The 19,706-nt window shown below is 40.6% G+C and overlaps 1 protein-coding gene across 1 annotated transcript in view; it reads left to right on the forward strand.

Moving 5' to 3' along the window:
• The window catches only part of ITFG1 (integrin alpha FG-GAP repeat containing 1), a 210,057-nt gene that overhangs the window by 101,809 nt on the left and 88,542 nt on the right, over positions 1-19,706 (forward strand). Inside the window, exons 9-10 of the mRNA XM_075009108.1 lie at positions 5,891-5,985; positions 10,331-10,503. Coding sequence (XP_074865209.1) covers positions 5,891-5,985; positions 10,331-10,503 — 268 coding nt within the window. The remainder of the gene's footprint in view (positions 1-5,890; positions 5,986-10,330; positions 10,504-19,706) is intronic.

Genomic DNA, 19,706 nt, shown 5'->3' on the forward strand with positions numbered 1-19,706 from the left:
AGGTCTCTGTACGCTCTTTATTTAGCATGGACGCACCATTTCTGAAATAAATGTGCCATTACCATATTTTTAATGATCTAATATAAACTTTCTTGGCAGTTTTGCACAATGTTATCACTTGGTGCTTTTTTTCCCCGTAATCTTGAGGGATTGAGTTATTTTCTGGTCACTTACGTCATCCTTTCTAAGCCTCAAGCCTAGCAGTACATGCTGGCTGCTTCCTGGAAGCCATGCTACATTATAACTAGAAGAAAGCCTTGATGTGCAGTGCTGCCAAGCCAGACTTTCAATGGCCCAGTTGGTGATGCGGATCAGAGCTTCCAGGATCCCTTTTTCACTGAGTTTTCCAGTCAAAAATCATACACTTGCTAATCGTGAGTCAACTGTCTGTAAAACATTGGCTGGTTTCATGTTAGACAACCAGGCCTGTGCTGTCTGTTTCAACAACGGTCAAACCATCTGGACTGTTTCAGCGCAAACCTTATCAAAAATTCATGTCCTACATCTGTCTCTTTATGCATCCTTCTCATCTTTAAGTTCCAGTTAATTCTCTGCTACTTTAAAGTCTCATCATTTTAACGATGGCATGATGTCTATTAGGCCTTGTCCTTGCTGTCTAGGAAACTCTTGTTTTCAGCTCTCAGTTGAGCAGTGGTTAAATGCTGTTCCTGCTATTGAGATGCTTGTACAGTTTCCTTGGAAAAAGATGTAGTCAGGGACTTTAGAGAAGCAGATATGACATTCTGCTGTAGACAAGAAAGCTGTGGAGTTAGGTAATTCCTGAAGATCCTTGACTCAGACATAAAAGCTCTTCACATCTGCTTAAGATGTTGAGATTCATATCACATGTACTTATAAGAAAGATTTAAGATCAGCAGCCACAAAGCTAACCTGTATTTTGTCTGAATATAAATCTCATTACTGTGAGTTCTCTCCCTTTTTGGTGTTTTGAGCCATGTCACAACAGGATTTTCTCCTCCTTCCTTGATTAAGGTTCTTAGAATTTTAGAAGGCAGGTTCAAGGTGAAGGAAGTTAGAACTAGGTAGCAAGTGTCAGGGTTTAGAAAAACAAGAATGAACCATATACTGAGCGCAACAGATCTGAACCAATATATATGAAAATGCATTAAAAATAACTGCAATTAAATGCAAATAATAGCATGTCCGTACTTATGACTTTCAGAACCAAATGTTTCTTGCATAATCTTTCTTGCAGCATTTGCCATGAGAATATACTCACTTCCTGTATTTTACTGGGACCAACGAGCTTTCCTCTGGTACTTGGGGGAAGTTTTCCTTCTCTTACCTCTCTGAAAAGAAATAAAAGAAGAGTACAGTAATAGTCTTTGCTATTTGTGATATGTGACCTAGGCAGCACACACAGAAGCGTTTTTTTAGAATCTATATCCGTAAGGACAAAGGAACAGAAGATGCTTTTGGAAAGACGGTTTTGCAGCATTTAAGATTGCAGCTGCAATTGTCTTGCACGTGCTTTCACCTAACATATTTGGAGAAGATTGTGAGCAGTAATTACTATCAGTTATTTCAGAAAGGTGTGAAATGAATTCTGATCCTGAAAGAGGCAAAAGTGGGATTGAGGCAAGTCCGGGGGCTCCTCCACCATGTGCCCACTGAAAGTACAAGTATTGTGATAAGTGCACCAAAAGTTCCCATGGAAGACCTGTGTTCCTCTGAAGCTCAACTCTAGTCCATTATAATTGAAGTTGATCTTTAAGACATAAACTTCAATTAAATGATCACATAAACATTAGTTTTTGTACTGTAATCAGTAAAATACAGAAAGCGAGTATAATCTCATCTCAGACGCTGACATATTAAGTTTGGAATTGGTTATGAATAAAAGACAGAGTGGCTTTCTAACTTGGGGTTATTTTTACAAAGCCTGCTGCACATACTCTCATCCAGGCATAAAATTGTATTGCAACGTGTATTGCAATCATCATGTTCATGAGACATGGAAGCTGTTACCAGATGAAGCTGACAGGCTACCAGTTTTATAACACGGGTTTATGACAGTTTTGGATGATTATCATTTGCAACAGCATTGCGGGGGAAAGAATTAACAAAACTACTGCAGCAATTTCTTTGCTACTGCATATGAAATCACCCAGATCCTAGTATCACCATTATAATTCTTCTGACAAGAGAAGATGTGTAACTTACTGAGATGCTAGACACTAGCACAGCGGTACATCTCAGAAAGTAACTAGGAAGTCTCTTCAGGAAATCATGTACTAAAATACAAAATGTATGCAATACAAAAAGCCCATCCCAAAACAAAATAAATCCAGCCCTCTTCATCTCATACATATTCTGTGAATTAAAATAATTAATGGAAAAAAGGAAACCAGAAGAATGCTGGTTTTTAACTGTCAGAGCACACACCATTAAGTTTTTTTCTAGACACTAGCTAAAACTAGAACCTCAGATCAGAATCTCTGCTAGTTTTTTGGTTTTGGGGACTGGGAACCACCTGCTGATACATTTTCGTTCTATGTCAGAATAAAATGTGAAGGTTCTATTTTTTTGGTTCCCATTTTGGTACAGTAAAACCTGAATTTTATGGACCCCGATTTAGCAGACTTCAGAAACACCAGATGTCCCCCGATGTTCCTCAAGTCCACTTAATAGGGGTCTGTAAAATCTTTAAAGTCCCCCCCCCCATTCCCATCCAAAAATTAAGGGACTTACCTGCTGCAGCCTGTGCAGGGTCAGGTGGTTCTTGCTGTGAGGCCAGGCACCACATACCTGGGTGGCTCCTGCTATGCAAGGCCAGGTGGCTCCAGCTCCGCAGCCAGGTGCCTGCACTGAGATGGCTCCAGCCACGCAGGACCAGAAGTCTCTTGCTGGGAGGCCAGGTGCCCCATGGCCAGGCGGCTCCAGGCACCCATGGGCAGGTGCCCACCCCACAGGTGCCCATGGCCTCCAGCCAGCAGGCTCCGGGGGCTCCTCCACCAGAGCTGATGTGTGGCAGGGGTTTGGGTAGTTTTGGAGAGGGATTTTTTTTTTTGGGGGGGAAGTTGGGGTAGGACTGGGACTGGGAGAGCTTGTGGGGTGGGTGAGTAAACCCTTGCATTTAACAGACTGTGGGGAAGAAAGGACAGCCCTTTCCCCCATTAGTCCATTAAATGGAGGATTTACTGTATAGCCAAAATTTCATCCAATGAGATTTCAGCCCAAAATTGGGAAAATCTCACCTTATCTGAGTTGTAGCCTTAATTCAGTTTGTAGTCCTGACCTTATTGTGCTCATTTTCTGGGCTTGAAACGTGCTACACTGAAGCCCATGTCCACTTCTAACATGGCTGACATATTAACATGCATGAGACAGATCAGTCTTAGTCTTTCCCAGCACCTTTCCCTGATCCAGAATACAGTTTTTAACCCTTTGTATTGAGATCAAAACACCAATCCAGATAAAATTTTACAAAAAAGAATGGCAACACATACATACATACAAGTTGTAAATATTTATCTAAATTTTTATAAAAACGCATTAGACAGACTTTATTAAAACCAGGGATAGTTTGAGTGAAAAATAAAAAAAAAAAAATTACTAGCTTTTATGCACACCATTTCCAAAGATAAACTTCATCTGTGACAAAAATATCCTTAATACACTGCCCATCTCTTCAAATAGCAGGCAAATTTATTAAATCTTAGCAATCTCATCTCTTAGCAGTGTAACTCAGTGCACTGTTGGCAAATACTCATTGGGAACACACAGCATTGTAACAACAACAGTTCTATCAGAAAAATTACTTGGAGATGAAATTGTCTAATTCATTATAAATGTTCACGGTGTCACTTAAGCAGGTCAGATCTTTCCAATTTATCTTAAAGTTAAACTTGAAGAGAAAATGATGTCTGAAGTTAAGTTGTAAAATTTATATTACAAAAGTAAAGTTATAATCTACTACATAAAATGCAAACAAACAGTATATGATTTCCTGAAGAGACTTCGTAGTCACTTCAAGGTAAGCTGCTCTGCTGGAGTCGAGCATCTCAGTACGTTACACATCTTCTCTTGTCAGCTCAATTATAATGATGACACTAGGATCTGTTTGATTTGAAATGAAGTAGAAAAGAAATTGCTGCAGAAGTTTTGTTTATTCTTTCCCCCTCAGTGCTGTTGCAAATGACAGTCATCCAGCACTGGCATAAACCTTTGTCATAAAACTTGGAACCGAAGCAACCCTTTTTTGATGGTATGCAAATCCCTATTTTACTTAATTGAAAACATAAACTTTTCATGCATGACTAAAATACAGGTTTATCAAAATAAATCCACCACACACTGCCATTCTATTAAATGTTTTCTTAATAAAATAAATTTTCCAGCTAAAAATCTTAATTACGTAATGGTAAGGCACCAGTAGTGTCTACCATTTGTATCTATTAATCTTTTAAGTTTTAAACACAGAATAAAAGAGATGTAGTTAAATTATTGTAATTCTTATTTTCATGCCTGTTAAATTACTTCTACAGTAATACAGGTTAAACCTCTAGTCCAGCACCATCGAGTCCCAACCGGTGGCGGATGAGAGAATTTACAACAGTATACAAGGTCAATATTGTCTAGCACATTACCAACACTTGAACTGCGTATTGGGCTCTTAAAAGACATTTAGGGGTAAATTTACAGCTAAATAACAGCACAGAACACTGAGAGCCTGAACTGGTGGCTGTAAACAAACTGTACAGGACTGTGGGAATCTTGGCCACATGGTAAGTGGTCATCTGGCTTTGTAAAATCATGCTGAATTTCAGATGTTGCCGGATGAGAGAGTTCCAGATTAAAGAGGTTCAACTGGTACTGATTTATGGTCAGTGAAATAGATAAATTCTGTTTCAAGTTTTGTCAGTTTGTACATAATCTTTTCATATTTCACAGGTATTTTGCCGTGTGCTTTCTTTCTTTTTTTTGGTTAGAGCTAAGATATGTGGAAGTCAGGAATTCTTTGAGCATCGTCAAAAAACATTTGTCTTAGTGAATTAGGCTGTGCGTTGAGATGCATTCTGTTAGTTGTATATTAATGTGCCATTGTCTTAAAACTCATTCTGCTAGGGCCTAGAAAGTGCAAGTGATATGCCTTTATAATGTTTCTCTCTTAAAAGTCTGCTACCTGGGAGTTCTGTACACGCATTTCCATGCTGAAATATTCATTCAATTTAGCATCTAGATCTCACGTTAACTTTCATGGGGCAGTTATAATCTTCATTTAAATATGTACAATAGGGATAATTTTATTTTTATGTGCTTGGAGATGTATAATTTTATTTTTAAGTGCATGGGTCAAATGTGCTGAAGTAAGTGTCTCGAAAAATTATTAACTATGGAATTTCAGACTCTGCGCAAGAGGCCAAGAGCAGCTATCTGTTGTAACTAGGTAACCTAAGTACTGTCTTATAATGTGTGCCCTACACTGGCGGGGGGGGGAAGAGAGAGAGAGAGAGAGAGAGAGAGAGTGTGTGTGTGTGTGTGTGTGTGTGTGTGTAAAAACTAACCATGCACAAAGGCAAACTATGAGGACAATGTCAAATACCTCTTTTTGCATTCTGTTGAAGTCTATTTTTACATTTAAAATGTGACATTGGAACTTCTCTACATAATGGATCAAAATTAATTTCTCTAACAAAGAAAAATGCATTTTCACTTTCAAACAAAAGTCAAACTGGGTGACATGTTGACAAGATTAAGTATTACAAAAATTCTAATTTTTTTCTTGACACTTGTCTTACTTTTATATTTTATCAACATTTCTACAGGCTGTAATATATGCACAGGAGATTTAATCTTCTGCTGGGAGAATATTTGACTTTGCAAATAGTAACAAGCTGATGAAGTTTTTTTTTGTCTTTTTTGGCAGATGGAGATGGGCAAACTGAGCATTTACTGCCAGCCTGCGCCGATGCAGCTTGTCAAAAAAGTGCCATCTACTTATCTAAACCAGGACTCAATCAGGTATCTTGAACTTCCATTTGTAGGGACAAAACTGAGTACCATATTTAATGTAGGGAGTAAGAAAAACAGCCTAGAAAAATCCAAAACAAACTTCTTGTCGCATGAGCTTGTAATGAATGGAAAAATGTTTTCTTTAATGATTAGATAGAAGTCGTGTTCTTAATAAAATACCATCTATAGATCTTTAAAGGGAGGAGAACTATTTACCACACACATCTTTGTTTTTCAGTGAAAAGAAAAAAAATCTTTAAAAAAATGTTTTGGATATCTTTGGGAAAATCTTGAGGCTGTTATTATGTACTTCTATATGGGTGGAAAGTGTAATTAACAAAGCATTTGTCTTATTTTGGTCCATTTCATTTATTATAATCCTGGATGGAAGGTGGGGGGAGGAAAATGATTCCTGTGCCTGGGTTCACTGTTTCGGAGCAATCATCTTCTAAGTTTAAAGGAAAATTCATTTCATTATAGCATGGAATAGAGACATTGCAAATGAAATCAGTGCAGTCAGGAGCTTACAAAGCTTCATACTCTAAACACTAAATCACTAATGCCTATTGTGAACAAAACTAACTGGTGAGCAAGCATGCCAATGGGAGGCAGCTATGGGGGCAACTGTCTTGGGTCCCAGCAGTACATAAGGGCCTGGGGCTCCCAAGCCCTTTAAATCACGGCTGGAGCCCCATGCAGTGTGCTCTGAGCGGCACTGAAAGCTGGGGCGGGAAATGTGCTACGGTTTGGATGGTGCTGAGTGCTGGCTGGTCCCAGGCCTGCCCCTTCCAGCTAAGGTCCTGTCCCTTTCCCAGGGACCAGATGAGGCTGTCAGCCCAGATGCAGGTGAACTGATTTGGTTTCCAGCTATGAGTTAGTCAGTTCTTATCTAATGCTTTCAGCCTTGGCCAGAGGTAGCACTTGATTTTCCAGTGCCATGGCACCAACCCAGAATGATCTCTGAACAGAGCAGTGTGGTAGCATAGGTGGTATTTAGAGGCCAGTTTGGGGTTGAAAAATTGGAAAATTCGTGATGAATTAATCAAATCAGTAATCTCCTGTACCCATTGAGTAAATGAATTTTAGTGTAAACTGTTACTTAGCATAGAGCTCATAGAAAAGAGAAGTATCTGTTTAAGTAATCTGTAGAATATGTCAAATTTTACCTTTATCACAAGTTGCAAATATTTGGGGCTAAATTTTCCACGTTTTTGCATCATTTACGCATCTGAACAATGGCTTTTAATCAAAGATGAGTGTTTTTTAGTGATAGATCTCTTTCAATTCTGCAGTAGTCTTTTTGAGAAGGGATGACCAAGTCTTATTGAAAGTAAATGGGATTTGGATCCTAAGTCACTTTTGAAAATGGGATTTAGGTGTTAAAGAAGAGCATCTTGGAAAATACGCATTTGTTGAACCTGAAATTTCTTGCAGAAGCCAGTTGCGTTCTATAAACTGAATCACAGGTCACGTTCTGATTGGAAACCCTCGTGGTTCCTTGGCAGCTCAACAGGGGCATGCCTTGTCATGTGAGCTGCTTAGGAGTCACAGGCCCTGGCCTTTATTGTCTGCAGTTGTGGTTTAGTTCCTCCTGACCCTCCTCCCCAATGCCAGGACTTCTGATTAGCGGGATGCTGATAATGCCAGAAATCCCAGGAAACCTGGCTCTCAGAACCTAGATGCCTTTCTTTGTGTTGCCTGGAAGTAGAGAGTCCAGCAGCAACTTGAGGGACTCTGAGTCCGTGGAGATGGGAAGCTGGAGGTTTTGAGACCAGTTTCCAGGGCCAGGGAACCAAGGCTTCCAGTCTTCTTCACCATCTGGCTCCCTCTGTTGCTTTCCTGGGTAGCCAATAGCAGTGATGAAACTGACATCAATTTCAGGTATCAGCTCCTAGCCCATGAGACATAGTTTGTTCCAGAAACACTGTTTCCAAAATAATTTTTGGAGAGATTCCAGCTGGGGGATGGGGTGTGGGGGGTAGTATTTGTGTTCCAAATCAGTACAATCAAGCAAGCTGAACTTTCTGACAAACTGGAAATCCCGTGTGTTAGCTAGCTCAGCTTTAAAGTCACAAAAACACCTTTTAAATTTCTACCACAGGCTATTTTATTTTTTAATTCCATAAAGAGGTCATGAAAAAAGATAACAAAAAATGTCAACATCTTTATTGTTTTCAGATTTTTCTATTCAGATCAGTGTCAGAGCATATACATTTTACCACTGTGATAGTACATAGGAAAACTTATCGTTTATAAGGAAATTCTTTTTATTTCTTGGAATAAACCAGTGTTTTGTTTGCTTGTTTAAAATATATGTACTCTGACATTGAGAGTTAAATTTTGTGCACTGTCTAGAATGAATTAAATTTTTAAAACGTTAAATGTAAATACATTGTATAAGATGGACTGAAAATGTGTGTGTGTAGTTTTAGGACAATATGGTGCCAATGATGCCATATGGTGGAAATTAACAAAGGAATTGAAGAAATAAGTCTCTTTTTTATCTGCCTCATTAGATTTTTTGTTTTGTTTTTTAAGGCATACTTATTTCTTTTTGAGGGCTACTGGGTTTTTTTCCTACATTTTGAATGGAAATCAGTTGTAAGATTTTTCAGTAACATTGTAATGGCCTCATTACATCCATCAATCTGGGCATCATTCTTACAAGAATAATATAAATTGCTAAAAATGCTTAGCCTGTTTTCTGCTAACAATAGCAAATAATGACACTAATAATAATCTGCTGTGTCAGCTTTTTGCAGAAGAAAGCAGTAGGCTCATTGTATTGACTTGCATAAAAGTATTTGCAGTTTTTGTGTTCTGTAATTCAGAATATATGCACCCAGCAGAAGTAGAGCCTGCAGTTACAAACCTACTGTTTTTAAAGTAATATTCCTTGGTGGGTTAAAACAGAGTAATTCATATTTCCTCCTCATTGTTTCTTTTCAATGAGGTGTTACGAGTATAAATTCTGTTATTCCCTTGGTATACACATGTAATTCCCTTAAGATTAACATAGTTTGTTTCTCATTTTCAGATTCATTGTCCTAGATGCTTCAAAAAGTGTAGCTGCTTACAATAAGCAAAGATTTGTTTATCAAAACAAAATGGGATATGGAAGCGAAACAGGTTTTGAAAAACAAAACAGAGGAATCTGTTTATTGATTTCCATTTTATTCTTTCAGCTTTCTATATAGCAATCATAAATATTTTAGTATAGCATCATAGTAGTCTGTGCAAACATTTTCTATTCAGAAACAATAACAAAAGAACAAAATCTAAAGTCTAATCCTTGGTCTGTACTTAGCTGTGCTGGTGACAAGACATCTGTCCCTTTCTATTTTTTGTTCCAGTCTCAGAACTCCTTTGTCTCCATTGCAAATTTGAATAACTTCAGGACTGCTGAAATGTGTGTCTGACTACAGCCCCCTGGGATCATTTCAGCATCCAGGGATAACTGGCATGCAACAGAAAACTCTTGTTCCCTTCCTTCTTTCAGCCACATTTCCCATACAAGCAAACAGCATGTTGAGTCTGTTATACTGTGCAAGCTATACAGTTCCTGGGATTCCCCAGTATCATGGGAATTTTTAATGTATAAGACCAGGCTCTTTGCATTTCTGGCATGTTGTAAAAAGTTGTGAAGGTTCTGGCTTTACATTTTAAGAGCAACAATCTAATTTATGGTCTGCAGCTGTTGTGCATTCATCTCCTTAGGACTCAACAAATTAGAAAAGACAGGATGAGAGACCTTTAAGAAACACCCATTTGCTTCATTAGTGAGGTGTTACTCTGCTCTGCTGGAAGCGCTCTTTCAAATGAAGTGTAAAATGATTCTTGGACATTAAAAATCCCATGGAACTTTTCACTAAGGTATGGTTGTTAACCATGGTGACTTGACTTCGTACCGGATAGAGCAATTACACTTCATTTATGCAATACAGACCATAACAGAGAAGTCATATACCCTGTTCCAAAATATTTACAATCCTTCAAATGCTTATGATAGGTGCAAAAAGAATAATCCTCACTTTCCTGCCTAAATTTAGTGTAGTGTGCTGCTGTGTGCTTTTCAGGTCCTGAGTCAAAGGGGCTCACTCTCTTCCATTCCCTTTGACTTCGGTGGATATTGTGAGGGGTCTTTAACATCTCACAGAATGGGATTCAGGTGAAGTTATCCTTACATATTAATTCTCTCTCTCACAGGAATGTTCAAAGAGCTTTAAGTTTTCTTGGTGTAAAGAGCTATAGGATAGCAGAACTGTAATAGATGGGAATTGAGCTGTTTTAATAGCATTAGATACTTCATCAGATAAATACACACTTCTAACCACAATTATTGTTGCTTTTTCAGTGGATACCAGTGTTGCAGGATTTCAGAAGTAAGGACACACTCTGGGGTTTTGTGCCATATAAAAGCAATCAATCCTCAACTGAACTTTCTATTCCAATTACTCTTCATATTGGAGATTACAATATGGATGGCTACCCAGATGCTCTTGCCATACTAAGGAATACTTCTGGAAGGTACAGCATTTATGAAGCTAAAAGTAAAAATATTGTCAAAACATATATCCAAGTATCAGATCATGCAGTTTTAAGAATTACAGCATTGTTTAAAAAATTGTATTGGATATTGTTTTAATCTTAGATCGTCTCACTCTTGTTTATAAAAATGCATAGTTATTTATATTTACTAAGTATTTTCCTTTTTAAAGGTTTACATTTTGCACAGAAATTGTAAAATACATAACACCGTAGGGCTAGATCGTGTCTCAAAATGTAAAACTGTGCAGAAAAGTTAAGAGCAGTAAAGAGCCTTTTTGCTCTAGCATTCTGGATGACCACGAAATCTTGTACCTTCTAGATAAACAGTTCATTCAAAGGCATCTGTTATATTGACAGGAGTTGTGTATTTTCCAAGCTTAAAGGTAACAGACTCACCCTCAAATAAATGAAATACAATTATTTTTGTTCAACAACAGGAAGAATACAACGGGGTGGATCTGAGAAGTTGGAAACTCTTTGGATGCAAATTTATTTTTTGACCACCTACAAGTTTTTCTTGAACTTGCACCACTTTCATCTGGTGAATTGTTCACAGTGCAGTTTCCATCCTCTGTTCAATTCTCAGCAAGCGCCAAATAGTGGCTTAAATTTGTGTCACTTTCTGTTGCAGCTTGTGTAGACTTCAGCTCTTCTTCTGGTGTCTGAAAGTTTAGCAGGCTAGTTTGTTTCTGTCATTTGTTTCTGTTGATGCTGAGGATTTGTCCTCGTTCTATTCATTCAATCCATTTCAGGTAGTAATTTCCCCTTCTTTCACCTTTTCTTTCTCTAATGCTACCTCTATACTAGATCAAGAAAGTCAACTGCAGATACGCAATTTTAGCTGCGCCAGCTATGTTCAGCTGGAAGTTACGGTCAGCTAACTTGCCTGTTGGTACAGGGGAAGGTAAACAGGAGAGTTTCTTCCTTCACCCTCACTTACTCCTTACATCTTGCGAGTAGTACAGGGGTCAACTGGGACCCCTGAGAGCTCAGATTCGTGCATCCAGACTAGGCGCATGAAATTAAACCCCAGATTGATTGATCGTATGCAGATTGATATTCCCTGGTAGTGTAGATAAGCCCTAAGGCACTTTCTGCCTTTCTTAATTGTGTCTGTATCTTAACGACCTTCCCCCATCTACCCTTCCTCCTTGTTTTCTTTCATTCCCTTCTCTGTTCCTCACTCAATGTCATTTCTCATTTTTCTTTTTTTTTTTAATCTGTGCCTCATATTTGTTCTTTAATTCCAAGTATGGTAGCTCTCCTCTTCCCCACTACCTTATTTCTCCATTTATTTTTCCCCAATGGAGTGCCATAGGCACCCTGATGGAGAAGTTATTGGGGTTGGTTGGTGGGTCGGTTGGTGGTTTTTTCTGATGTCAACACATACCTCTGAGCCTCCATACTGGGGGAGTGGAGGGGACTGTCCTACATGGCTTTCCTTGCTGTACACCAGCCCTGTTTATGTTGGCCGCATGGATTGTAGTGCTGTAACAAAATATCGCCCCATATTCTTAAAATCCATACTAGTATTAGACAAGCTGCTCGTATATATTTGTTCATGTGGATATTTCATCCATATTGTGATCAAAGGGAACCCATCGCACTATTCCATACTGGTAGATTTCAGTACATATCAACTGAAGTTTGTCTGAAGGCCTTTGAGCCCACTTCACTGTTTGCTTCCTCAAACAAGTCGCATTTCCCTTTCATATCTTCATCTGCTTGGAGTTCTGAGAAATGAACTGGCCTTTGGGCTGGAAAATATTTCTTCTGGTTCTCCTTAGATCTGTGTTTCAAATCTTCTCTCTCTCTTCTTTTTGATGATGCTAATAACAAATTGGTAAAGCCCTCTTCTGTTCAGGCAGTTGGTCTGCCCCTCCCCCTTAGGCAGTTCGTACACTCTGAAGCAGTCATTGAGGCATTTATTTTAATGCCAAAAACGGTAAATGCGTTGTATTGAGGTTATCACACACTTCTCTGATCAGTGTGTCCATTTATTTATTATAGTTATACTGTGTCAGTAAGACCTACACAGTCATAGTAGCATGATGTTGTCGTACTGTATAGATGAGCCCAGATCACTGGATTTTTATTGCTTGCATCAGCGCAAAAGTCAGAGCTGGCACACAGTACTCCAGAAGACATTATGCCCAGTTGCTTATCTTCTACTGCATGTATTGTACTTCATACGTATTTCTTGCATATATGCATTTCAGGTTTTGATAGTAAGTTTTAATACTTAAAACACATTTTACAAATTACTGTGTATAGTCATACAACAAAAAGAGAAAGAGGAAGCAAGAATAATTTCCAAACACTCAGAGCTCTTTACACCATAAAATAGATTCAAGTATACAACGACAGAGACCTCCAGGCACTGCATGCACACAGGCAACTGTTAGACTAGAGGAGGATAATGGGAACTATCTCTTAAAACACTTCAAAAAAGTGACAAAAAAAATCCTTCCTTCCTTCCCAAACTACTTTGCTGATACATTTACTGTCATCACTTTCTAAAATGTCTGTAGTATCTCACACACGCTTATTTGCTTAGTTCTCTGTACGATCAAAGTACCAGACAAGAGAAAAGTATCTCAAAATCCCTGTAATACTTTGAAAAATCCCTACAAACCACATTTTAAAAGCTCCATAAACTCAGATTACTGAGAAAGTCATGAAATCTAATCTATATTAGAAGGAATTTTAAAATGCATATGATTGAATATCTCATGTAAAACTATATTTAGTATCGTGTCAGTCTGCTATAAGGATGAGTAGGATACTAGTATTTGCAAGTAATGCAAATTTTAAAAACCCACCCATTTTATTGTCTACCATATTCAAACATAATGCCCACCATTAGCAATTTCAGATGGGTACTCTGTCTTTATAATAATTACAGGTGGATTTTAGCCAACCTGGTGCCTCCATTTTAAGACTTTGTTCTAAGTACAGCTATGTGAATAATTAAATTTTTTCGTTTGCGATCCTTACCAAAAGGCTGGGGGTAGGCGTTGGGAATTGATTTCTGATCAAAAAAAATAGTTTGGTTCACCAGAAATGAAACATTTGGGCTTTTTTCAGGTTTACTTTTTATTAAAATAATAAAACTAAGTATGTTTCAAAATGAGAACTCATTTTATATAAAAGTAAACTTTTAATTTAAAACATGTCAGAACACATTGCAATTTTTTTTTCAGATTAAGTGTATTTATTTTATTAAATCAGTTCAGTGAATTGGGTATTGATTGGCTTAATGTTTTTTTTGGTAGACCCAAATATACCTTTTTTTTATTTTTTTTAATTATTTTTGGTCCAAAAGGACTTCACTTGAGAAAAATTCATTGAGGTCCATTTTTCAATTATTACGTTGATGACCTGTCTGATCTGACTTATCTTTTCCTCTTTTGATAAGTACTATTGATACTGGGCCATTTCTACCTTGTCAGCTCTGGCCCTCCCTTTTACTGGGAGCCCACACTTTACATATCCCTCTGAAACCACCCCCCATTCATGCATTCATGCATCTGATGAAGTGGGTCTTTACTCACGAAAGCTTATGCTCCAAAATATCAGTCAGTCTATAAGGGGCCACAAGAATTTTTGTTGTTCTCATGGTTTTGTTAAAAACAGATCATGTCAAACCAATCTAATAGCTTTCTTTGATAGAATAACAAGTCTTGTGGATAAGGGAGAAGCGGTGGATGTGGTATACCTAGACTTCAGTAAAGCATTTGACACGGTCTCACATAATATACTTATCAATAAACTGTGCAAATACAACTTAGATGGGGCTACTATAAGGTGGGTGAACAACTGGCTGGATAACCGTACCCAGAGAGTAGTTATTAATGGTTTTCAATCTGGCTGGAAAAGTATAACTAGTGGGGTTCCGCAGGGGTCTGTTTCAGGACCGGTTCTGTTCAATATCTTCATTAACGATTTAGATATTGACATAGAAAGTACACTTATTAAGTTTGCAGATGATACCAAGCTGGGAGGGGTTGCAACTTCTTTGGAGGATAGGGTCATAATTCAAAAGGATCTGGATAAACTGGAGAAATGGTCTGAGGTAAACAGGATGAAGTTTAATAAGGACAAATGCAAAGTGCTCCACTTAGGAAGAAACAATCAGTGTCTCACATACAGAATGGGAAAGGACTGCCTAGGAATGAGTACAGCAGAAAGGGATCTGGGGGTTATAGTAGACCACAAGCTAAATATGAGTCAACAGTGTGATGCTGTTGTGAAAAAGGTGAACATGATTCTAGGATGCATCAACAGGTGTGTTGTGAACAAGACACGAGAAGTCATTCTCCCGCTCTGCTCTGCGCTGGTTAGGCCTCAGCTGGAGTATTGTGTCTAGTTGTGGGCACCGCAGTTCAGGAAGGATGTGGAGAAATTGGAGAGGGTCCAGAGGAGAGCAACGAGAATGATCAAAGGTCTAGAGAACATGACCTATGAAGAAAGGCTGAAAGAATTGGGCTTGTTTAGTTTGGAAAAGAGAAGATGGAGGGGGGACATGATAGCAGTTTTCAGGTATTTAAAAGGGTGTCATAAGGCAGAGGCAGGGAACTTGTTCTTCCTTGCCTCTGAGGATAGAACAAGAGGCAATGGACTGAAATTGCAGCAGGGGAGGTTCAGGTTGGACATTAGGAAAAAGTTCCTAACTGTCAGGGTGATCAAACACTGGAACGAATTGCCAAGGGAGGTGGTAGAATCTCCATCACTGGAGATATTTAAGAAGAGGTTAGATAGATGGCTTTCAGGGATGGTCTAGAAAGTGCTTGGTCCTGCCATGAGGGCAGGGGGCTGGACTCGATGGCCTCTCGAGGTCCCTTCCAGTCCTACTCTTCTATGATTCTGTGAAGCTACAGACTAACACAGCTACCTCTCTGATGCTATAAACCTATGTGCAATTCAATTTTAAGGTATATTTTATAAGCATAGAGCAGCTGAAGTATTATGAGGACATTTGCATGTACTATTTGGAAACAGTAAGCCACAATGAATTTTTCCTTAATGTCATAGTGTAGAATGCTGTTGTGTAATATACAGTTTGTTACTGTAGAATTCAAATCGGGAGGTGCAATTAGTTAAAATATAGCAACACCATTTTCCTGTGGAGGAAAGATAATACAATTTCTTTACCACAGGTCCCCTGCAGCTCTGTTGAAAAGGTAGTACTGATACTCGATCTCCAATGGCAACAGACCTGCAGAAAAGACATTTTCTCTTTTATTAGGCTTTTTATTTTCAGTATATACGAGAATGAATCTGAATGTGTGGAAAAAATTCATTTTTTTTATTTCTCATGAGCATGTTTAAGTCTTCATAGTAACCATATTTCTTCTGTATTGCAATATATTTAATCAAAGATTGTTTTTTGATGGTCTCTGTGCAATCCTACTTATAATATACGGAACCTCTGAGACTGAGCAGCTCTTGAAAAGCTGTTTCTATTGTCATGCAAAAAAGAGCTCACCCTCAGCAGCAGCTCTCCCAAATGCTGCAATGACACAACATACTCTCATGCCCTTATGCTGGAACTTCCCTTTTTCTAGCTTAATAATTTCTTGTAAATACAGTAGTGTCTGGTAATTTAGTATTAATAGTGATCCCTTATTCCAAAATACCTGTAAGGTGAACTGTTAGGCCGGAAGGAGGTTACCCATGGAATTCTTCAAGAAACTGTTTTGGGGCCAATCTTACTTAACATTTTAATTACTGACCTTGGCACAAAAAGTGGACATGTGCTAATAAAATTTGTAGATGACACTAAGTTGAAAGGGTTTGCCAGTGCAGAGGAGGAGCAGAATATTATACAAGCCAACCGGGATATCCTTGAAAACTGAAGTGATACAAAGGAGTTGAAATATAATAGAGGCAAGTACCAGGTCATGTATTTAGGCCCTAGCAAAAACTTTTTCTCTAAGTTGGGGGTGTATCAGAAGTGAAAGAGGAGGCAAAAGGCCTGTGTGTATTGGTTGATCATAGGTTGACTGTGAGACAACCATGTGATCTGGCTGTAGAAAAGACTAATGCAGTCATAAGATACATCAAGCAAGATACTTCTGGTAGAGCCAGGTTAGTGTTAGTATCATTAGTCATTGCACGATGGAGCCAACCCAGTAATAGGTTTCTTCATAGCTGAACAAACACCAAATGCCAAGAGTACTGTGCAAGAAGACCAAATGGTCTTTCACAGGTGCAGTACTGCTGGACCAGAGCTACCAGACATACCTTCCTGCCCATTCCCCTGCTACTCAGAGTCATGAGGAAGATTACAATGTATGGAGCAAACACATTACCGATAGCCCCAGTGGAAGGAAAGAAAAGCCTGCATTCCAACTCGGAGGGTCTCCACCTTGCAGCATAAAAGTAGATTTTCCTGCTAATGGAGCCAGCATAAGCCTTCCTGTTAAAAATCAGGAATGAGTCCACCCTAAAATACTATAAACAAAAATGTTAACTGTTTATTATCTGGGAAGGTAGTGAAGGGCTCACTCTGTCTTAAGCTGTGATCTCTATGGCTGTCTCTAGACTGCAGGGTTCTATCGACAAAATGGGCTATTTTGTCAGCAAAACCTGGGGGGCGTCGAGATTGCAAAGCATGTTCTGTAGACAGCAAGTTAACAGAATGGAGGGGTTTTGTTGACAGCTGTACCCTGCTCGCCACAAGGAAGAATGCCTCTGTTGAGAGAGATCTGTCAACAAAAAGCAGGTGTGGGTGTTCCCAGGGGCCTTCTATTGATAGAGGAGGTCTCCAGGATGCCACACAGGTGCCCCAGTGGACATGCTGTCCAAAGCAATCCGCATTCTATGGTTCCTGCCTCCAGGCCTTCTTAAAGCTGCAGGCAGCCCAGAGAACCCCATGGCAAGTAGCTCCGTGGCCCCCCCAGGCTCCAAGAAGCCCCATCCTGAAGTGAGGCAGAGATCCAGGCCTTGCTGGACTTGTGTGCAGAGGCGGAAGCCCTGCAGGACCCCAGAGCCACCCACAACATGAGGGGCTAGGCCGGGTCCCCTGCAATGCAGACTGACATCTCCACATACCCAACAGCCAGCTCACAGCAGGGGGACCAGTGTGCCCGAGTCTAGCTTCTGGCACAAGCTGGAATTGCAGAATGTGCACTCTGCTTGACCACCCAACGTAAATGTCCGTGAACTGTCCACAGTGGTTGACGATGGGCCTGCAGCACCATGGAGAAGTAGCCTTTCTGTTGATGAACTTGGCTGTGCAGTATTTCAGGGCACAGATCAGGATGATGGTCCTGACACAGTTTGTGAACCCCGGGGCGGCAAATCTGCCAACAGCCTGGTCAGGGTTTCGCAGATGGATGACCCTCTGCAGCAGGTTAGAGCTGACTGCTCTAACGACCTGCAGAGGGAGGCAACCAAACACACGTGACAGGGAATGAGGGAGGTAGTACTGGGCTGCCAGGGGGGTTCTGGGCCACTGGGCAGCCCCCGCCCCCTCCCTTCCGCTCCCCCAGGGATGGGGCTTCCCCCTGCCCCCCTCCACCACTCACATCCCCCCAAACTCACTTCCTGAGGGCCATGCTTCAGCAGGATGTCCCTCCTCCCCACCCCATCAGCAGGGACTGCAGCCTGAGAGTGAGTTACCTCCATGCCCCCAATGGTGGACTTCCCCAAGCCAAACCGATTGCCCACCAACCTGTAACAGTCGGGGTGTTGAGCTTCCACAGGGCTATCGTGACCCACTTCTCCCTGGGGACGGTAGGCTGCAGCTGAGGGTAACGTCTCCAGAAGGCAGGCATGAGCCAGGCACGAGCCAGGCACAGAGCTCCAAGAACATGATCTTCTTCATGCAGAGCGTTTGGAGCCACTGCTGGTCATATCTCAGTGCCCCAACGGTCTGATCTGGTGTGGTGCCTCCAGAGCTGCCTGTGCACCTTGGCATGTGTTTGCCAGTGTAGCTCCTGCAGCCAGGATGATGGTTCCAAGGATGATATTGGGGTCAACTTCGTGGAGGAATAAGAAGGTAGCTGCCAGAAAGTTCAGCACAAGCTGCAGCATGTCTGTGTGAGGGCATCACAATCCCAGGGGCAGCTCCGGCAGTATGTCACCCAGAGACCCACCGTGTCACCCGCAAATGCAGGGCATGCACAGAGCTCATTGTTGTCTTTTGCCAGGGGTAGGCAAGCCTGCAGCAGGGGCAGGGAACAGCCGTCTGGAGTGGTCTCTTGAAGTGCACCTCCACATTGACTCTCGGAAGGAACTGGTAACCTGAAACCAGGGCTGACATTGTTCCAGGTGGCTGTTTTGCTGAGAGACGGGCTGGGCTGTCTAGCCACTCTCTGTCGGGAGGGCACATCTCTCTTTTGATGTGCCTTGGTATATGGACACACTGTCGACAGCAGTTTTGTTGCAAGATATCTTCCAATGCAAACTTCTGTTGACAAAAGGCTGCAGGCTCGACATAGGTTACCATCCTAGATTAGCTCCCATACTGTACACCTTACATTTCAGCACTTACCTTTCCTAACGGTTTGTGTATCAAAAATATTTTCTCGTCATACTTATGCTGAGGACAAACCCATCTTCTTTCCCCATAACGACAGTCACCATGAAGGCCTCATCCTAGGTTCCTGCTGAAGATGGTTTGATATTTTTACCAGTTGCAGTGTATTGCCTCCACGTGGTCTTCTTCACGTCCCACTCATAGAGGGGAAATGCATTTTTGTACCCTAGGTGTAAAGAAGGTACTTTCTTTTTGCCCAGAAAAGACCCAAGCTCTTCGGAAAAAATAGCAGATGATGTTTAGCCTAAGAGGAGAGATGCAAAAGAGAATGTGTTTACCAGAAACTTTCGTATTGTGTTAGAAGAATGTTTAGGACAAGGCGACATCTAAGCTAAGAAGCCAGTGTCCTGTGGCTTCAAGATCCACTCCCCAAGAACTGTCACAGCATCAGTGGCAAGCCTTATGCTGGTTCCTGTGTCAGCAGAGGCAATGGTAAGCTGGTACACCCACCTAGACTGCTCTGGTAAGAGCTGGCTGTGGTACTCGGCTGCAGGAGGAGGCTGTGTAGTTCCAGTGGGCTCCTGGGGCTCTTCTGCAGGGTGCCATGCTAAGCAGAAGGCAGGTGAAAGGAGCTGGCAGTGGGTCTCCCTGACACCAATCTGGGACTGCTTAAGCCCCACCTCAAGGGTACTATTAG

This window comes from Carettochelys insculpta, chromosome 14 (assembly GCF_033958435.1).
Source record: "Carettochelys insculpta isolate YL-2023 chromosome 14, ASM3395843v1, whole genome shotgun sequence".
NCBI lineage: Eukaryota > Metazoa > Chordata > Testudines > Carettochelyidae > Carettochelys > Carettochelys insculpta.